Source organism: Callorhinchus milii, unplaced genomic scaffold, assembly GCF_018977255.1.
Source record: "Callorhinchus milii isolate IMCB2004 unplaced genomic scaffold, IMCB_Cmil_1.0 Scaffold37, whole genome shotgun sequence".
Lineage (NCBI taxonomy): Eukaryota > Metazoa > Chordata > Chondrichthyes > Chimaeriformes > Callorhinchidae > Callorhinchus > Callorhinchus milii.
In genome coordinates, this window is record NW_024704778.1 from 240,073 (window position 1) to 258,338 (window position 18,266).

At 56.0% G+C, this 18,266-nt stretch overlaps 2 protein-coding genes across 2 annotated transcripts; one reads left to right on the forward strand and one right to left on the reverse strand.

Moving 5' to 3' along the window:
- Nucleotides 1-488: 488 nt before the first annotated feature.
- On the reverse strand, nt 489-10,197 carry LOC103173731 (adenylosuccinate synthetase isozyme 2-like). The gene is made up of 13 exons (XM_042345274.1): nt 9,896-10,197; nt 8,908-9,010; nt 8,285-8,353; nt 7,983-8,033; nt 7,558-7,624; nt 6,870-6,977; nt 6,308-6,389; nt 5,351-5,477; nt 4,331-4,485; nt 3,362-3,486; nt 2,595-2,692; nt 2,133-2,282; nt 489-1,867 (listed from the first exon to the last, which is right to left on the reverse strand). Exons 1-13 carry the CDS (start codon nt 10,160-10,162, stop codon nt 1,815-1,817), a joined length of 1,455 nt encoding a protein of 484 aa, XP_042201208.1. The 5' UTR covers nt 10,163-10,197; the 3' UTR covers nt 489-1,814.
- Nucleotides 10,198-12,520: 2,323 nt separating this feature from the next.
- On the forward strand, nt 12,521-16,594 carry LOC103173636 (transmembrane protein 179-like). Its single transcript, XM_042345275.1, has 4 exons — nt 12,521-12,834; nt 14,187-14,324; nt 14,752-14,830; nt 16,339-16,594. Exons 1-4 carry the CDS (start codon nt 12,521-12,523, stop codon nt 16,528-16,530), a joined length of 723 nt encoding a protein of 240 aa, XP_042201209.1. The 3' UTR covers nt 16,531-16,594.
- The last annotated feature ends 1,672 nt before the right edge of the window (nt 16,595-18,266 follow it).

Sequence of the window (18,266 nt, forward strand, 5' to 3'; positions counted from 1 at the left end):
TAATTATAACCCTTGCGTTTGATGCTGAGCGAAACACGGCGCCCAATTGCGCCCGGCGACGTCCCCGCGAACAGCCGTGGATTGAAGTGACTGTTATTTTGTATGTTTTGGAAGGGATTATTAACCCCCAGAAAAGCGATCCGCCAATTGACTGTTGACGACCGGGTTCCTACCGACTGCGGGTAAACAGAGGTGTGTGTGTGGTGTGTTGGTGCGGGCAGTATGGAAACTCGCTCAAGGTTTTGCTCTGGCCTGACCCGCCCGGCCGGGAATCGAACCCGGGTCCTCTCGCTTGCGAGGCAAGTGCTCTCTAAGCGCCGAGCGACAGGACCTCACTGCGGTGCTTCCCCACCACCCCACTCCCCACCCAGCACTGTCAGCCTGGAATACGAGATGGTACCCACCCCACCCCCCGATGTGGGGCTTAAACACCGGCGTTCCGACTCCAACCCACGGGCGACGACATAAAAGGAGCCCCAGTCGGTCAGTCGATGATCATTTCAGTGCTTTATTACATTTCAGTGCATAGACAGTAGTGAAAGGAGTGTGGAGACAGATCGAGGCAACAGCACAGGACATCTCTTTGGCAGTCTGGCCCACCGGTTCAGCGATTGCTTTAAGGGATGACTGAACAAACGCTTGACCCCGTCGCTGTTAACCAACGGCCGAGGAACGGAAAGGTTTGGCGGGAATTACCGGAAGTTGTTGGAAGTCTATGTTTGGTTGACGCGGTGTAGGGCTTTTGGGAGAGGGGGGGGGGGGGGGAATATGTCACGGAGCCGCCTCCTCTCTCTCTCTCTCTCTCTCTGGCTCCTCATTATCGGAGCGAGGAGTAGTGGAACTTCCCGGCACTGCCAGTTTTTCCCCATCACCCAAGCCGGAAATTCCAGCATCAACCTGGATCCCTCCTCCTCCCCCCTCTCCCCAGGTCGCCGAGGTCTATCCGTAACGTCCTTAAAACCGCTTACAATTACACCTCTTTTTTTTTTCGGGGGGGGGGGGGGATTTATTTTATTGCTGTTAAGTGCGATTTATTGCTGTTTATTCATCGACAAAGATACAGTGGACACTGAACGTACAAAACCGGCTGAGCCAGGGACCTGGGCCTGTGCCGGGGGAATGTGAAGAGTCCCTTTTTAATACCACACTGGTTTTAAGTAGCATTTTTTTGCTGAACAGAACAGCCAGCGATGGACAGAAACAGGCATAGGATGTGGGTGTGGGTGTGTGTGGGTGGAGATGTGCGTTGCTGATACGAAGGGATGATTTTAAAACCTTTTAAGGTCGAAACGCCATGCGATACAGGGAGCTCCTCAGCAAAACCAGAGCCCACGACACAAACAGGCAAGGGGACTACACGTGGGCGCTGGGCTGGGCTGGGCTGGGCTGGGCAGCTGTCCTGTCGACAGCCGCGCACACAAATAGGACCAACGAGAATCCTGGCATTTGTCACTTGACACGTTCAATCCATCCATGTTATAAAAAGTCACTCAGAAAGTGGGGCGGGGGAGGGGGGGGTTATATAAAATAATAAAAAAAGATCCCCTGGAATGCCAGAGGGAAGTCTCTCCTCTCTAACGGAGGGAGTAACGGACGTTACTGACCGAGCGATTGGTTGATTAATTGATTGAGTAATTCCTCTCGATAGCGAAGTACGATGTCGGGATAATTGAGAGGAGCGGAGACCAGAGGGCGGAAGCGCGATAGCAACTCTCTGTCCTAGGACAGAGCGGGGGTCTCGAGTGTGTCCCACCAGCCTCACAAAGGGTTAACCCCGCTCTGACCTCGCCGCCCCCCCGCTATTCCGAACAGCCTCAGAATATCCGGATCATACATTCGCGGGATTTTCCGATCCCGATCCATTTAACTGCGAAGGAAGGACAGAACGGTGAGCGGGCGCGAGGATGGTGTCTTGAGTGGAACCCGGGTGAGGGGGCGCTGCGTAAATGCGCCTCATCACGTCTTCGAGGCGTCTCAAAGCGCTTCACGGGATACACTGTCGAGTGTAGTGACTGTGTATTTTGTGGGCGAAACACGGCATTGTATGTAAGATTCTACGACTCAGTGGACAGGGTGGTTGGGGGGGGGGGGGTGTAAGGGGAAGAGGACCCCTGACGGACTTGTGTACTCACTGGGAACGCCGATATGCTCCTCGATGTACTTCACGTACTGCCTGGCGTTGTCCGGAAGCTCCTGGAAGGACCGGGCCTTTTCCGTGCTGGTCTTCCAGCCTGGGAAGGTCACGTACTCCACCTCCACCTTGTTCAACACCTCCTGGTTGGCTGCAAGGAAAAGAGCAGAGACGCAGACTGAGAGATCCCGCGCAGCTCCCGGGCCACACATCAGGCAAAGTGCTGTCTCTCGGTGTCTTCCGGAGGGAAGCCGGCATCGCCTGACCTCACCTCACTCGTAGGAACAGGAGGAGGCCATTCAGCCTCTCGAGCCTGTCCCGCCATTCTATTAGATCAAGGCTGATCTGTCCATACCTCAGCTCAAAGTCCCCCAAGCGGGGCGAGGGCTGCAACCGCCGAGCCTCAGGGTCTCCACGGATTAAAAAAAAATAAAACGTGTAAATAATCCATGAGGTCTCTCACCTGGGAAATAGGGAATAGTCTTGCCCTCCAGCCTGTAGCCAATTCCAATCTTCAGCTCCTCGAGGGTATCGAGGATGTCCAGTTTGGTGAGCGCCAGACTGCACAGAGAGAGGTTGTTACTGACGTTCCTCGCCCTCGATAAGAGCACCTCCTCACATCCCCACGACATCGCAAAGCTCGGTCGACTCACGCTGGAACAGTGGCCAGAGGCCGGACTCCCTCGGGCTTACTCTGTGACCTGCTGGCCCCGTGTCCGCCTGTCCGCTCCCTCCGCTCGCCGGCTCCAGCCGGCTCCACGTTCCCCCTCCTGGCGCTACCCACCCTCTGGAATTCCATCCCTCCCTCTTCCTCCCCTTCTTCAAGTCCCTCCTCTTCGACCGACTGCGCCGTCGGTCACCCTCCTACCCCCCCACCCTCCCCGCCCTCCTGATCCCAACCCCCTGTCCGGCTCGGGTCCATACCCCCGACTGTCCAACGCCTTGGGACATCCTCCCTCCTGACGGGAAAGGCAGGCGCTGGGGGGGGGGAATGCCACTCTGTATTGTAGTGTTAAACTCCGCCACTGTTAAGCGCTCAGAGATGCCGCCCGGCTTGAAAGGGGCCATATAAATGCAAGTTGTTGTTGTAAATAGCTGTGGAAGATGAGGGGTTCAGGACCCCACCTCTGTGGCACGGACGGTGTGGTGTGGTGGGTGCAGCAGCAAAGGGGGGGGTGGGGGGGGGGGTAGAGGTTTAGGAATGGCACAGAGAAGCTCAGTGATACTCACGCTGTGAAGCCGTTGATCATGTGGGCGTATTTGACCAGCACCAGGTCCAACCAACCACAGCGGCGTTTACGGCCTGTGGTCACCCCAACCTCCCGTCCCCGAGTCTGCAGCTTCTCCCCCAGTGCCTACAACACACACAGGCAACAGGTTTAACTACACACACACACACACACAGCCAGAGCGCAGCCTGACACACACACACACGCACACACACAGCCAGAGCGCAGCCTGACACACACACACACACACACAGCCAGAGCGCAGCCTGACACACACACACACACAGCCAGAGCGCAGCCTGACACACACACACACACACACAACCAGAGCGCAGCCTGACACACGCACACACACACACAATCAGAGCGCAGCCTGACACACACACACACACACACACACACAGCCAGAGCGCAGCCTGACACACACACACACACACACAATCAGAGCGCAGCCTGACACACACACACAACCAGAGCGCAGCCTGACACACGCACACACACACACAATCAGAGCGCAGCCTGACACACACACACACACACACACACAACCAGAGCGCAGCCTGACACACGCACACACACACACAATCAGAGCGCAGCCTGACACACACACACACACGCAGCCAGAGCGCAGCCTGACACACACTAACACACACACACAACCAGAGCGCAGCCTAACACACACACACACACAGCCAGAGCGCAGCCTGACACACACTAACACACACACACAACCAGAGCGCAGCCTGACACACACACACACACAGCCAGAGCTCAGCCTGACACATACGCACAAGCGCACACCCACAGACAGCCCAGCGCCTGCAACGGTCAGTCGGTTCCTCGTTTGAATCAGGACCCCCCCCCCACCCGCCACCCCATCCCCACCGCCTTTAACAAGCGGCTCAGACACCATCCCCCCCCCACCCCGCCCCCCCCACCCCCACCTCACCCTGTAGGAAAGGTTACTCACGTTGTCCTGCTCGGTGGGGAAAGCCCCCACCCCCACACGGGTGGTGTAAGCCTTCACCACACCGTACACAGCCCCGATGTTCCGGGGGGGGATTCCCAGGCCGGTGCAGACCCCCCCCACCGTGCAGTTTGAGGAGGTCACGAAGGGGTAAGTACCTGCAACCCAGCAACAGGACAGGGCTCAGTTATACATCGACTGGCCCCGCGAAACGCACAGCCACTACACCGGACAGCGATCCCATGAAGCGCTTTTGAGACGTCTCGAAGACTTCATCTGGCATGTCCGCAGCCCCCCCCCCCCCACACACTCACAAACACACACACACACACATACACAGACACACGCACACAGACAGACACTCACACACACACACACAGACACACACACACAGACACTCACACACACACAGACATACACAGACACACGCACACAGACAGACACACACAGACACACGCACACACACACACACACAGACACTCACACACACAGACATACACTCACACACACACACAGACACACACCAACACACTCACAGACACTCAGACACACACACAGACACACACCAACACACTCACACACACCGACACACTCACACACTCACAGACACACACCGACACACTCACACACACACCGACACACTCACACACACAGACACACACCGACACACTCAGACACACTCACACACACAGACACACACCGACACACTCACACACACACAGACACACACCGACACACTCACACACTCAGACACACACCAACACACACACAGACACTCACAGACACACACCGACACACACACACACTCAGACACACTCACACACACACAGACACACACCGACACACTTACACACACACTCAGACACCGACACACTCACACACCGACACACTCACACACCGACACACTCACACACACACAGACACACACTCAGACACACTCACACACACACAGACACACACCGACACACTTACACACACACTCACCCACCGACACACTCACACACGCCGCGGCCAGTTTCTCACCGAAGTCGATGTCCAGCAGTGTCGCGTTGGCCCCCTCCACCAGGATCTTCCTCGGGGGGCCGTGCAGTGCCTTGTACATGTAGTACACCCCGTCCTTCACCAGGGGCCGTATCCTGGCCACGTAGCCCTGAGGGGGGGGGGGCATCGGTCACTGACAGTGTCACACCAGGCTCCTCCCCCAGCCACTCTGCCAGCCCCTCCCCCTGGCCTGGCTCCGCCCTCCACCAGCCCCAGCCCCTCCTCCTCCCGCCGCCCAGCCCCTCCCTCCCTCACCAGGGGCCATGTCCTGACCCTGGCCACTTCGCCCCGAGAGAGGGCATCGGTCACTGAGTGTCACCCCCAGCTCCTCCCCCCAGGCCGGGCTCCTCCCCCCAGGCCCGGCTCCTCCCCCAGGCCCGGCTCCTCCCCCCAGGCCCGGCTCCTCCCCCCAGGCCGGGCTCCTCCCCCCAGGCCCGGCTCCTCCCCCCCAGGCCCGGCTCCTCCCCCAGGCCCGGCTCCTCCCCCCAGGCCCGGCTCCTCCCCCCAGGCCTGGCTCCTCCCCCCAGGCCCAGCTCCTCCCCCCAGGCCCGGCTCCTCCCCCCAGGCCCAGCTCCTCCCCCAGGCCCGGCTCCTCCCCCAGGCCCGGCTCCTCCCCAGGCCTGGCTCCTCCGCAGCTCCTCCCCCAGCCCGGCTCCTCCCCCAGGCCTGGCTCCTCCCCCCAGCCCGGCTCCTCCCCCCAGACCCGGCTCCTCCCCCAGGCCCGGCTCCTCCCCCAGGCCCGGCTCCTCCCCCCAGGCCCAGCTCCTCCCCCAGGCCCGGCTCCTCCCCCCAGGCCTGGCTCCTCCCCCAGGCCCGGCTCCTCCCCCCAGGCCCAGCTCCTCCCCCCAGGCCTGGCTCCTCCCACCAATCTCCATACCCAGCCCCTCCCTCCTTCGGGGGCAACCTCGCCCCGAGAGAGGGTCCACACCCACCTCTTACCTTCAGCTTCTCCAACTCCCCCTCAATGTCCACCGTCAGGATGGGGTACATGGCTTTGTACTGCTCAGCCAGGAGTCGGAACCTGCAGCGAGAGAGGGAGAGGGAGAGGAGAATGTCATCATAAATAATCCCTGCATTCGACCCGGCGCCTTATCAGGTCGTCTGGACGTCTCAAAAGCTCTTCACGGGATGCACCGGGAAGTGTAGTGACTGTGTATTTTGCGGGAGAAAGGCAGCAGCCAATTGGGCCCAGCGAGGTCCCCACAAACAGCCGTGGATTGAGTGACCGCATTATTATTATTTGAGAGATTATTACGCTTGGGAAGTGCTCCGCCAATCGACTGACAAGCGGGGTCCTACTTCCTGCTGGTAAACAGGGGCGCGCGCGCGTGTGTGTGCGTGTGTGTGTGCGCGTGTGTGTGTGTGTGGGGGGAGTAAGGAAACTTGCCGAAGGTTTCACCCTGACCCGCCCGCCCGCCCGGGAATCGAACCCAGGACACAAGGCAGCGTCCCAGAGCTCCCTCCCTATAGCAGTGTCGCCCGACTCCGTCTCAAGACTCACCGCTTTGAGAACTCATCGAAGTCCGACAGCAGGTCACAGATGCGGAGGCCGGTGCGAGAGGCTTTGGACGCGTACACAGGCCCGATGCCTTTCTTGGTGGTTCCCAGGCTGTCAGGAGCAACAACAACAACTTATAATAATCTTTGCATTTGACACAGCGCCTCATCACGTCTTCGAGACGTCTCAAAGCGCTTCACAGGATACACTGTGAAGTGTAGTGGCTGTGTGTTTTGTGGGACGAACTGTGCCCAACGACGTCCCCACAAACAGCCGTGGGTTGATATTTTTGAAGGGAATATTACCCTCGGAAAGCGATCCGCCAACTGACTAACCAGCGGGTTCCTACCGACTGCTGGTAAACAGAGGAGTGTGTGTGGAGTAAGGAAACTTGTCTAACGTTTCACCCTGACTTCCCGGACGGGAATGGAACCCAAGTCCTTTCGCTTGCGAGGCGAGGGCTGTAACCCCTGAGCTACAGGACTCCACGAGTACGAGTAGCATGAGTGAAGGTGTGTTGTTGGAGGAGGAATAAATGCCAATCAGCCATTGACTAATGCCCTGAGGCACTGGGAGCCAGTGGAGATCAGTCAGACAGGGTTTGACAGTAGTATATTGACTGGGAGAGATTACAGCTTTGTGCTGGATCACAATAAGGAAGGCAGTGTCAAGAGGGAAGGCTCCTACTCACTTCTTCCCGGCCTGCTCCTGCCTCTGTTGCTCCTGCACCCCATCCACCGCCTGGTGGAAATCAAACACTGTGAAAGGAGAGCAAAGGAGGAAGGTCAACAACAACAACAACTTGCAATTAACCAGCGGCCCCTCACGCTTCACAGCGGCTGAGCACGACACCCGAGCCGGGAGGCAAAGGGAGGCGACCGCAGCCACGGTCAAAGAGGAAGGTCTTCAGGCGCGACCTGAAGACGGGGAAGGAAGGGGCGGAGGGAGCGATAGAGGAAGAAAGTGACAAGAGTTTCGGGGCGTAATGGCTGACGTGCAGGACTCAGTCAGCGAGAGAGAGTATTTCATTCAAGATCTTCCCGAACCTCAGATCGGTCTCTGCAATTATCAAAACAAAGACGCACGACGTGACGAGGCTCAGACACACAAACTCACCAATGTGGGCGCGATCTGAGATCACCGTCCTGGACTCCCAGCCCTCCAGCCCTGCGGTGGAAGAGGAAAAGAATTATAAACCCACGTAGCTCAGTGGTGAGAGGGCTCGCCTCGCGAGCGAGAGGACCTGGGTCCGATTCCCGGCCGGGCAGGAAGAAATCTTAGGCAAGTTTCCTTACTCCACACACCCGCACGCGCACACACCTCTATTTATCCAGCATTGAGTGGAAGCAACCTCCACACATACGCACGCACACGCACACACTGTTTCACAGGAGAGCTCCAGTTGAGACACTGCTCACCTTTCCCTTTGTGAAGATTCTTCTCAGCTTCCTCAAACAGGCCAGGCAAGTGGATCACCACACCGTTACCTGGGAGACAGGGAGTCAGCAAAACAGCGGTGAATGTTATAATAATAATAATCAGTACAGATTGACGCTCCCAACAAGAAGGAACTATGGAACCCGGCAGGCAGGGTGGTGCCTCACTGCTTTAAGTCCGTGCTGCGGGAGCTCTGCTTGTTGGAGGGGCTGCTCTACCGATAAGACTGACAGATGGGACCTCAGTCCATCTGTACCGGATGATAAAGTCGCGTAGCGCAGTGGTCAGAGTCCATCGGTGGCCGCGCTTTCAGCCATACTTCCTCTTCAACCAGTGGCCACCTCCCCCTTCACCCCGGCTTCCTTGGTGTGGAGCTCAGCCGCTGACCAGCGCTCTGGGACGCCGCCTCGCGTGAGGGGCGCCGGGCAAATGCCGTGTTGTGGAGTTGCTGTAAAGATGTAAATCCTTTGTGCTTTCCCCTCCAAACCGAAGCCCCCGGTCTGCCCTCACCCCCATCCCCACCCCCCCCCCACCCCCCGCGGATCTCAGTCACTTCCCAAAGGCCCGTCAGGTGAAGGCGGGACAAACGCGCACACTCGCTCACCGATGAAGGAGATGGCGTTCTTGTTGATGACTCCGCTGGGCAACAGGTGAAAGTCGTACTCCACGGAGTCCACCACCACGGTGTGGCCGGCGTTGTTTCCACCCTGTGACGCACACGCAGACAGACACGGGACAGACACGCGGACAGACACACAGAGGACACGCTGATCAGACCCGCCGGATCCCGGGAATGGCAGTAATAATCATCGATGCGTTTCATACAGAGTCTTGGGGTGGAGCGGGAGAGAGTGGGGGTGGGGGGGCGGGGTTGGGGGTTATTGAGAGTGGGTGGTGGTGGGGGGGGGCGCGCGGGGGTGTATGGGAACGGTTGGTGAGGGGGTAGGGCTTACCCCCATTGACACCTGCGCGTGGGGAATGTGGGGGAGTGGCAGTGGGGGGCGGAGCTGAGGAAGAGGGGGTGGGTCTGGGGAAGGAGGAGTGGGACTGGGGGAGTGTGTGGGCGGGGCTGGGGGAGTGTGGTCGGGGCTGGGGGAGTGTGTGGGCGGGGCTGGGGGAGTGTGGGTGCGGCTGGGGGAGTGTGGGCGTGGCTGGGGGAGTGTGGGGGGGCTGGGGGAGTGTGGGTGTGGCTGGGTGTGTGTGGGCGGGGCTGAGATAGTGTGTGGCGGGGCTGGGGAGTGTGTGGGCGGGGCTGGGGGAGTGTGTGGGCGGGGCTGGGGATTGTGTGGGCGGGGCTGTGGGGGTGGGGCTGGGGAGTGTGTGGGCGGGGCTGGGGAGTGACATTGTGGGTGGGGCCTTTGGGATGTGGGCGGGGTTTGGGGGGCAACTGATAGTATGGGTGGGGCTGAGGGGGAGTGGGTGTGGGCGGGGCTGGCGGAGTGACGTTCGGGGCGGGGCTTTGGTGAATGAAGTGGGCGGGGCTGGGAGAGCGATGGTGTGGGTGGAGCCTGGGGGGGGGGCGAATGATGGTGTGGGCGGGGCCTAGGGTTGTGGGCGGGGGGCCGGGGTTGGGGGCGGGGCTGACCTCTCACCTGACACCTGCACACCAGCTCGGCGTCCTGCGCGAGCAGATCCACGACCTTCCCTTTGCCCTCATCCCCCCACTGGGCGCCGAGCACCACCGTCACCAGGTTACCCGGGGCCGGGGCGACAGGAGGCTCCGGCTTCAGCCCAGGCCCGGATCTCGGCCCGGGCTCCCCCGGCACCGCCTGGGGCTCCAGCTCGGCCCGGGGCCGCTTGCAGCTGGGGGGAGAGGCCGCTGGGTCGCCGCCATCACCGCCGTTCGGCACCAACGCCATCCGCTCGCTCCAGCCGAAAGCGGAACCGGAAACCAGCCCCTTCCACCCGCGCGCGGTCACCCCGGGCAACCGGGGGAAAAGGCGCCAAAACAACCCGCCCTGGTTCACGCATGCGCGGTCGCGCTCCCGCGGCCTACCGCACTGCGCGTGCGCACAACCACCTCATTGCTTTTAATCGCTCATAACTAATTCCATTAATAATAACATTCTTTCAACAATAACTAATTATTTTAATAATGATAACTAATTCTGTTAATAATAACTAATTATTTTAATAGTGATAACTAATTCTGTTAATAATAACTAATTATTTTAATAATAATAACTAATTCTGATAATAAAAACTAATTCCATTAATAATAACTAATTCTTTTAATAATAACTAATTCCATTAATAATAACATTCTTTTAATAATAACTAATTATTTTAATAATGATAACTAATTCTGTTAATAATAACTAATTATTTTAATAATGATAACTAATTCTGTTAATAATAACTAATTATTTTAATAATAACTAATTCTGATAATAAAAACTAATTCCAATAATAATAACTAATTCTTTAATAATAATTAATTCCATAATAATAACATTCTTTTAATAATAACTAATTATTTAATAATGATAACTAATTCTGTTAATAATAACTAATTATTTTAATAATGATAACTAATTCTATTAATAATAACTAATTATTTAATAATAATAACTAATTCTGATAATAAAAACTAATTCCATTAATAATAACTAATTCTTTTAATAATAACTAATTCCATTAATAATAACATTCTTTTAATAATAACTAATTCCATTAATAATAACATTCTTTTAATAATAACTAATTATTTTAATAATGATAACTAATTCTGTTAATAATAACTAATTATTTTAATAATGATAACTAATTCTGTTAATAATAACTAATTATTTTAATAATAACTAATTCTGATAATAAAAACTAATTCCATTAATAATAACTAATTCTTTTAATAATAATTAATTCCATTAATAATAACATTCTTTTAATAATAACTAATTCTATCAATAATCATAAGAATTATAATTCCTTATAATAATGGCTAATGTCGATCATAATTGTTTATATTAATAGTTATGTTATTAGTGATAAATGATAAATAATTAATAATAATAATTAGTAATAAATAATTAGTAATAAATAATAATAATAATTAGTAATAAAGAATTAGTAATAAATAATAATAATAATTAGTAATAAAGAATTAGTAATAAATAATAATGACCCCCGGGGTGTGACCCCGGCGCCTGATCGCGTCGGCGAGACGTCTCGAAGCGCTCCACGGGACCGCGCTGTCGAGTGTAGTGACTGTGTGTTGCGGCGGGGAGGGGTGGGGGGGGGGTCGACGTGACCGATTTTTTTTAATTGAAGGATTTATTGCCCCCCCCCCCACCCCCCACCCCTCGGAAAATGTGCAGCTACAGGGAAATACACAGCGAGCCGGCGGGGGGAGGGCGGGGGGTGGGGAGCGGGGGTGGGGGGGGAGGCGGGGGGTGGGGGGGGGGGGTGGGGGGGGGCGGAAGGGGGGAGAGAGGGAGGGTCGGAAACCAATCCACTGGGGAGACAGATGGTGTGTCTCCCTTTGTAACGCCAGCTGTGATTTTAAGGCTCTCTCGCTCCCTCTTCCTCACCGTCGCTCTCTCTCTCTCTCTCTCTCTCGCTCACACTCTCTCTTTCACTCTCTCTTTTTCTCTCCCTCTCTCGTTCTCTCTCTCTCTCGCTCTCAGCCTCCGTAGGCATTGAACAGAGGACCCCCCCCACCCCCCCCACCACCACCACCACCAGCTGTGATTTAAAGCCGTCTCGCTTTCCCTTTCTCTGTCTCTCGCTCTCTCTCGTCCTCCCTCTCTCGCTCTCTCTCTCTCTCTCTTGCTCTTTCACGCTCCCTCTCTCCCCTCCCTCTCCCTCCCCCCCTCTCACACTCCCCCCACTCTCTCCCCCTCCCTCCCTCTCGCTCCCTCCCTCTCACACTCCCCCAACTCTCTCCCCCTCCCTCCCTCTCGCTCTCTCCCTCTCCCTCACACTCCCCCACTCTCTCCATCCCTCCCTTCCTCCCTCTCTCTTGTTCGTTCTCGGTCTTTCTTACTCTCCCTCTCTCTTTCAGCACCCACCCCACCCCCCCCCCCCACCCACCCACCCCACCACCCCCCACCCAACCACCCACCACCACCCCAACCACCATCACCACCCACCCACCACCCCAACCACCCGCCCACCACCCCCGTTGGGAGGTGGAGGACACGCGCACGCCCACGGCCCATCGCCCACGGCCCATCGCCCACGGCCCATCGCCCACGCCAAGGTTGACGTGAGCCGCCATGGAGTTCCCCAACAAGCTGCTGCTGTGCCAGTGCGTGGCCTACTTCCTGGGGCTGCTGCTCTCGTTGCTGGTGGTCGTGCCCTTGGCCGAGAACGGCAGCCGGTTCGGGGACCGCTGCCTCCTGTTCAGCGAGGCCTCCTGGCGGCAGGAGAACGCGACCGGCGGCTCCTCGGTCATCTCCCGCTTCGTGGTCGGGGCCTGGGGCCCGCCGGCCGGCTGCCACTTCTGCACCTTCGTGGGCGTCTTCACCCTCATCTTCTCGGCCGCGCAAGCCTGGAGGACCTTCTTCTACCTGTGCAAGGGCCACGACGAGTGAGTCCCAGTCGCTCACGGCGCCCGACAGTAGGGATGAGAGGCGTCCCGAAGCGCTTCCGCGGGGGCAGGCGCGCGCTCCCGAGTGTGCTTGGCGGGCGAAACGGGGGCCGCACCTCGACGTCCTCGAGGACGTCCCAACGACGGGAGGAAGGCGCTGGGTCAAGTGCGAAGATTGTTGTCATTCTTATTTTATTTAATTCAACGCCGCTATGTTGTTTAACGTGGTTTGTTGTCGTCGTTGTTGTTTGTTTGTTTGCTGTTGAATCCTGTGAAGCGCTTTGACGTGGTCGTCCTTGGTCTGAAAGGCCTTAGTATTATTATTATTATTAATAATAATTATTATTATTATTCATTAATTAATTATTACTGCTACGCCGGGGTTGAGTTGCGTTATAATTATCGGGGTTCAAATGGATGGACCCCCCCCTGTGTTTGGCCAAATGCTGGGGGCCATCTGTTTGAACCCCGATTAAAAGCCACTACTGTTTGTTTATTTATTATTTATTCGGTGCAATAACACACACAACACCCCCACCCGCACCCCCTCCACCCCCACCCGCCCCATGTCTGTCCACACACAGGCACCCCACGCACGCCTCCCGCGATACACCGGCGTAGACACGCTGGGGTGGTGGCGGGGAGGCGAGAGAGAGAGAGAGAGAGAGAGAGAGAGAGAGCTCCAGCGGGGGAAAATTCGGGGGTGGGGGGTTGGGGGGAATATTCCACTTGAGCAACTTGACCCTCACAGCTGCCACTGTCCATCTGTGCCGTTAGCTGTTGTAATCACAATCTCTCCGGTGCATCCTCTCTCTCTCTCTCTCACACTCTATCTCTCTCTCGTATCTGTCCGTCTCTCTGGAGAATAGTGCAGAGCTGCGGTGGGTGGGGGGGGGGGGCGCGGCGGTGGGGGGGTGTTGGGGAAGGGCTGTGTGGTTGGAGATGCTGCCCTTCATCAGACGTTAAGACTCTCTGTCTGTGCTCTGGTCAAGTGGACGTTAAGTATTCGGTGGCTGGAGCGGTGTGGGGGGGGGGTGTGGGGGGGGGGGCGGGAGAGAGGAGTTTATTCCCTCCTGGGTATCCTGGCCAAAAATCGCTCGCTCGCTCGCTTCACGGCTCAGGGGTCAGACCCCTCGCCTCGCAATCCAGAGATACCCGGGTTCCATTCCCGGCCGGGCCGGGTCAGGGCGAAACCTTAGGCAAGTTTCCCTACTCCCCCACACGCTCCCCCCACGCACACGGACACACACACACACACGCGCGCGCGCGCGGGCAGGCAAGTTGTCGTTTGCGGGAACGGCGGGGCTCGGTGGGGGAAAGGGGGTGACAGTCTGCGGGTGTGTTTTTGGCAGCACCCTGCTCTCGGCGTTCCTGAACCTGGTGCTGAGCTGCTCGGTCCTCTTCCTCACCATCGTGGCCAGCGTGATGGTCAGCGTGGGCTTCAGCTTGTGGTGCGACGAGGTGACCGATCACGGGAGAATGCCTAACAGGTGAGTGCGGCTTCCTCTCTTACTCACTCAGCTCCTTATCCTCCTCACTTACCCCCCCCCACCCCACCCCCACCCCGATCCACTCCACCATCGGTGGCCGTGTCTTCAGCCCCTGCGCCCCGAAACTCTGTCACTCTCTCCCTCCCTCAATCATTGAGCAAGTTTCCTTACACCCCCCACCCCCCCCCACACACACACACACACACGCGCGCACACACGCCTGTGTCCCCGGCAGTCAGGAGGAACCCGCTTTTTAGTCCATTGGGGGATCACTTTCCGGGGGTAATAATCCCTTCAATAAATGATAATGTGGTCGCTCAATCCACGGCTGTTTGGGTGGGGACGTCGCTGGTCAATATGTTATATTGACCCATTAATAACTAACTAATTGAATATTATATTATTAAGATATTATTCTCTTTCCCAGCTGTGAAGAAATGCAGTCAATGAACCTTCACCTGGATGTAGACACCTCTTCCTTCTATATCCATTTCAGGGTGGCACAGGTGAGCCTAAAATTCCAACCAGTCTTAGCCTGCACAACACCCTCTCCTTTTCTCCGTATACAGTAAAACTCACATAAGTTGTGTCGGTCGGGACAATACTATTTGGAGTCGCTGTGGCTCAGTCATCTCCCAAGCGAGAGGATCCGGGTTCGATTCCCGGCCGGGCAGGGTCAGGGTGAAACGTTGGCCAAGTTTCCTTACTCTACGCACACACACACGCGCGTGCGCACACACACGCACACACACACACACACACGCGCGCACGCCTCTGTTTACCAGCAGTTAGTAGGAACCCGCTTGTTAGTCGATTGGCAGATCGCTTTCCAGGGGTAATAATCCCTTCAAAATAATAATAAATTGGTCACTTCAATCCACGTCTGTTTGTGGGGACGTCGTTGTGCGCAATTGGCTGCTGCGTTTCGCCTGCAAAACACACAGTCACTACACCTGGGTACGATTCCCAGGCAGACTGGGTTCGAAACACTGATTTTTCGATGCCTTGGGACTGTGTAAATGTCACGTGTTGTTGTTGTGGTTGTGATTGTTGTTGATGTGGTTCTTGTTGTGGTGGTGGTAGTTGTGTTTGGCTTGCAGTTTGGGCTGTGGAGTATCTGGGTGGTGGTTGTTGTGGTTGGTGTTGGTGTTGGGGTTGGTGTAGGTGTTGGGGTAGGTGTTGGTGTTGGTGTTGGGGTAGGTGTTGGGGTAATGGCGGCTGTGTTTGGCTTGCAGTTTGGGCTGTGGAGTATCTGGGTTGTTGTAGTTGGTGTAGATGTTGTGGTTGGGGTTGGTGTTGGTGTTGGTGTTGGGGTTGGGGTTGGGGTTGGTGTTGGGGTAATGGCGGCTGTGTTTGGCTTGCAGTTTGGGCTGTGGAGTATCTGGGTTGTTGTAGTTGGTGTAGATGTTGTGGTTGGGGTTGGTGTTGGTGTTGGGGTTGGTGTTGGGGTAATGGCGGCTGTGTTTGGCTTGCAGTTTGGGCTGTGGAGTATCTGGGTGTTGGTGTTGTGGTTGGTGTTGGTGTTGGTGTAGGTGTAGGTGTAGGTGTAGGTGTTGGTGTTGGGGTAGGTGTTGGGGTAATGGCGGCTGTGTTTGGCTTGCAGTTTGGGCTGTGGAGTATCTGGGTGGTGGTTGTTGTGGTTGGGGTTGGTGTTGGGGTTGGTGTTGGGGTTGATGTTGGGGTTGGGGTTGGGGTTGGTGCTGGTGTAGGTGTTGGGGTTGGGGTTGGTGTTGGGGTTGGTGTTGGGGTAATGGCGGCTGTGTTTGGCTTGCAGTTTGGGCTGTGGAGTATCTGGGTGGTGGTAGTTGGTGTTGGGGTTGGTGTTGGTGTTGGGGTAGGTGTTGGGGTAATGGCGGCTGTGTTTGGCTTGCAGTTTGGGCTGTGGAGTATCTGGGTTGTTGTAGTTGGTGTAGATGTTGTGGTTGGGGTTGGTGTTGGTGTTGGGGTGGTTGTTGTGGTTGGTGTTGGTGTTGGGGTAGGTGTTGGGGTAATGGCGGCTGTGTTTGGCTTGCAGTTTGGGCTGTGGAGTATCTGGGTGGTGTGGGCTGTACTGGGTGTCCTCGCCTTCCTGAAGGTCTATCGTAACTACAAGAGGAAGGAGTTGGCGCGCTGTCTGGCGCGAGAGAAGGAGCTGCTTCTCGATCATTCCGCGCGACGTCGCCCGGACCAGGAGCAGCAGCAGGAAGCGCCCAGTGTCTTCATCTGATGGTCCTTCCACCCGGACCCCGCCCTCATCACGGACCCCGCCCTCAACTCCTCCCCCACCCGAACCCCGCCCCCGACTCCTCCCCCTCCCACCTGTAAACCGCCCACAAATCATCCTCCGCGTCCCTAACTCCTCCCCATTCCACCCCAAGCACCGCCCCGACTCCGCCCCCAGCATTAACCACACCCCAAAATCACCTCCCGCGTCCCTAACTCCGCCTCATCCCATCCCGAGCACCGCCCCGACTCCGCCCCCAGCATTAACCACACCCCCAAATCACCTCCCGCATCCCTAACTCCGCCTCATCCCATCCCGAGCACCGCCCCGACTCCGCCCCCAGCATTAACCGCACCCCCAAATCACCTCCCGCATCCCTAACCCCATCCCAACAGGGAGGGTGGGGGTAGGAGGGTCTTCGCAGAGGCCCTGAGGGTGTGTGGGGGGGCGCGGGGAGAGGGGAATTTCTTCCCAAAGGCTGTGAAACATTACTGTGTGTCTTTGTGTCTATGTTTTTTTTATTGTGTTCAGGTTTTAATGGGGACTATTTAAGGCTTTTCCTGTTATGATTGTATAAATGTGACTGTGTGCGTCTCTGACAACTTTATATTTATTTAAGAGAATGAATAAAATCTCAAGAGTCAGAGATTCCTCCGTCTTTGGCGTGTTCTGTGGGGTGGCTTGCGGTGTTTAGCGTGTGTGACATGCGTGTGTGATGTGTGACAGTGAGTCTCGCACTCATCCGTGTTTCTGTTATCGTTAGCGACTGACGATAAACTGTTTCATGACCTGGGTTAGAGAACGCAGTGAAGCTCCTCTACACTGTGTGTCCGTCCACACTCCCCGGTCAGGGTTAGAGACACAGTAAAGCTCCTCTACACTGTGTGTCCACACTCCCAGGTCAGGGTTAGAGAACACAGTAAAGCTCCTCTACACTGTGCGTCCGTCCACACTCCCCGGTCAGGGTTAGAGACACAGTAAAGCTCCTCTACACTGTGCGTCCGTCCACACTCCCCGGTCAGGGTTAGAGACACAGTAAAGCTCCTCTACACTGTGTGTCCGTCCACACTCCCAGGTCAGGGTTAGAGAACAGTAAGTCCTCTACACTGCGTCCCTCTACACTGCCCGGTCAGGGTTAGAGACACCGTAAAGCTCCTCTACACTGCGTCCCTCCACACTGCCCGGTCAGGGTTAGAGACACAGTAAAGCTCCTCTACACTGTGTGTCCACACTCCCAGGTCAGGGTTAGAGACACAGTAACGCTCCTCTACACTGTGCGTCCACACTCCCAGGTCAGGGTTAGAGACACAGTAAAGCTCCTCTACACTGTGCGTCCGTCCACACTCCCAGGTCAGGGTTAGAGACACAGTAAAGCTCCTCTACACTGTGCGTCCACACTCCCAGGTCAGGGTTAGAGACACAGTAAAGCTCCTCTACACTGTGTGTCCACACTCCCAGGTCAGGGTTAGAGACACAGTAAAGCTCCTCTACACTGTGTGTCCACACTCCCAGGTCAGGGTTAGAGACACAGTAAAGCTCCTCTACACTGTGTGTCCACACTCCCAGGTCAGGGTTAGAGACACAGTAAAGCTCCTCTACACTGTGTGTCCACACTCCCAGGTCAGGGTTAGAGACACAGTAACGCTCCTCTACACTGTGCGTCCGTCCACACTCCCAGGTCAGGGTTAGAGACACAGTAAAGCTCTGTGTGTTTCAGTTTCTGTGTGCATCTCTGCATC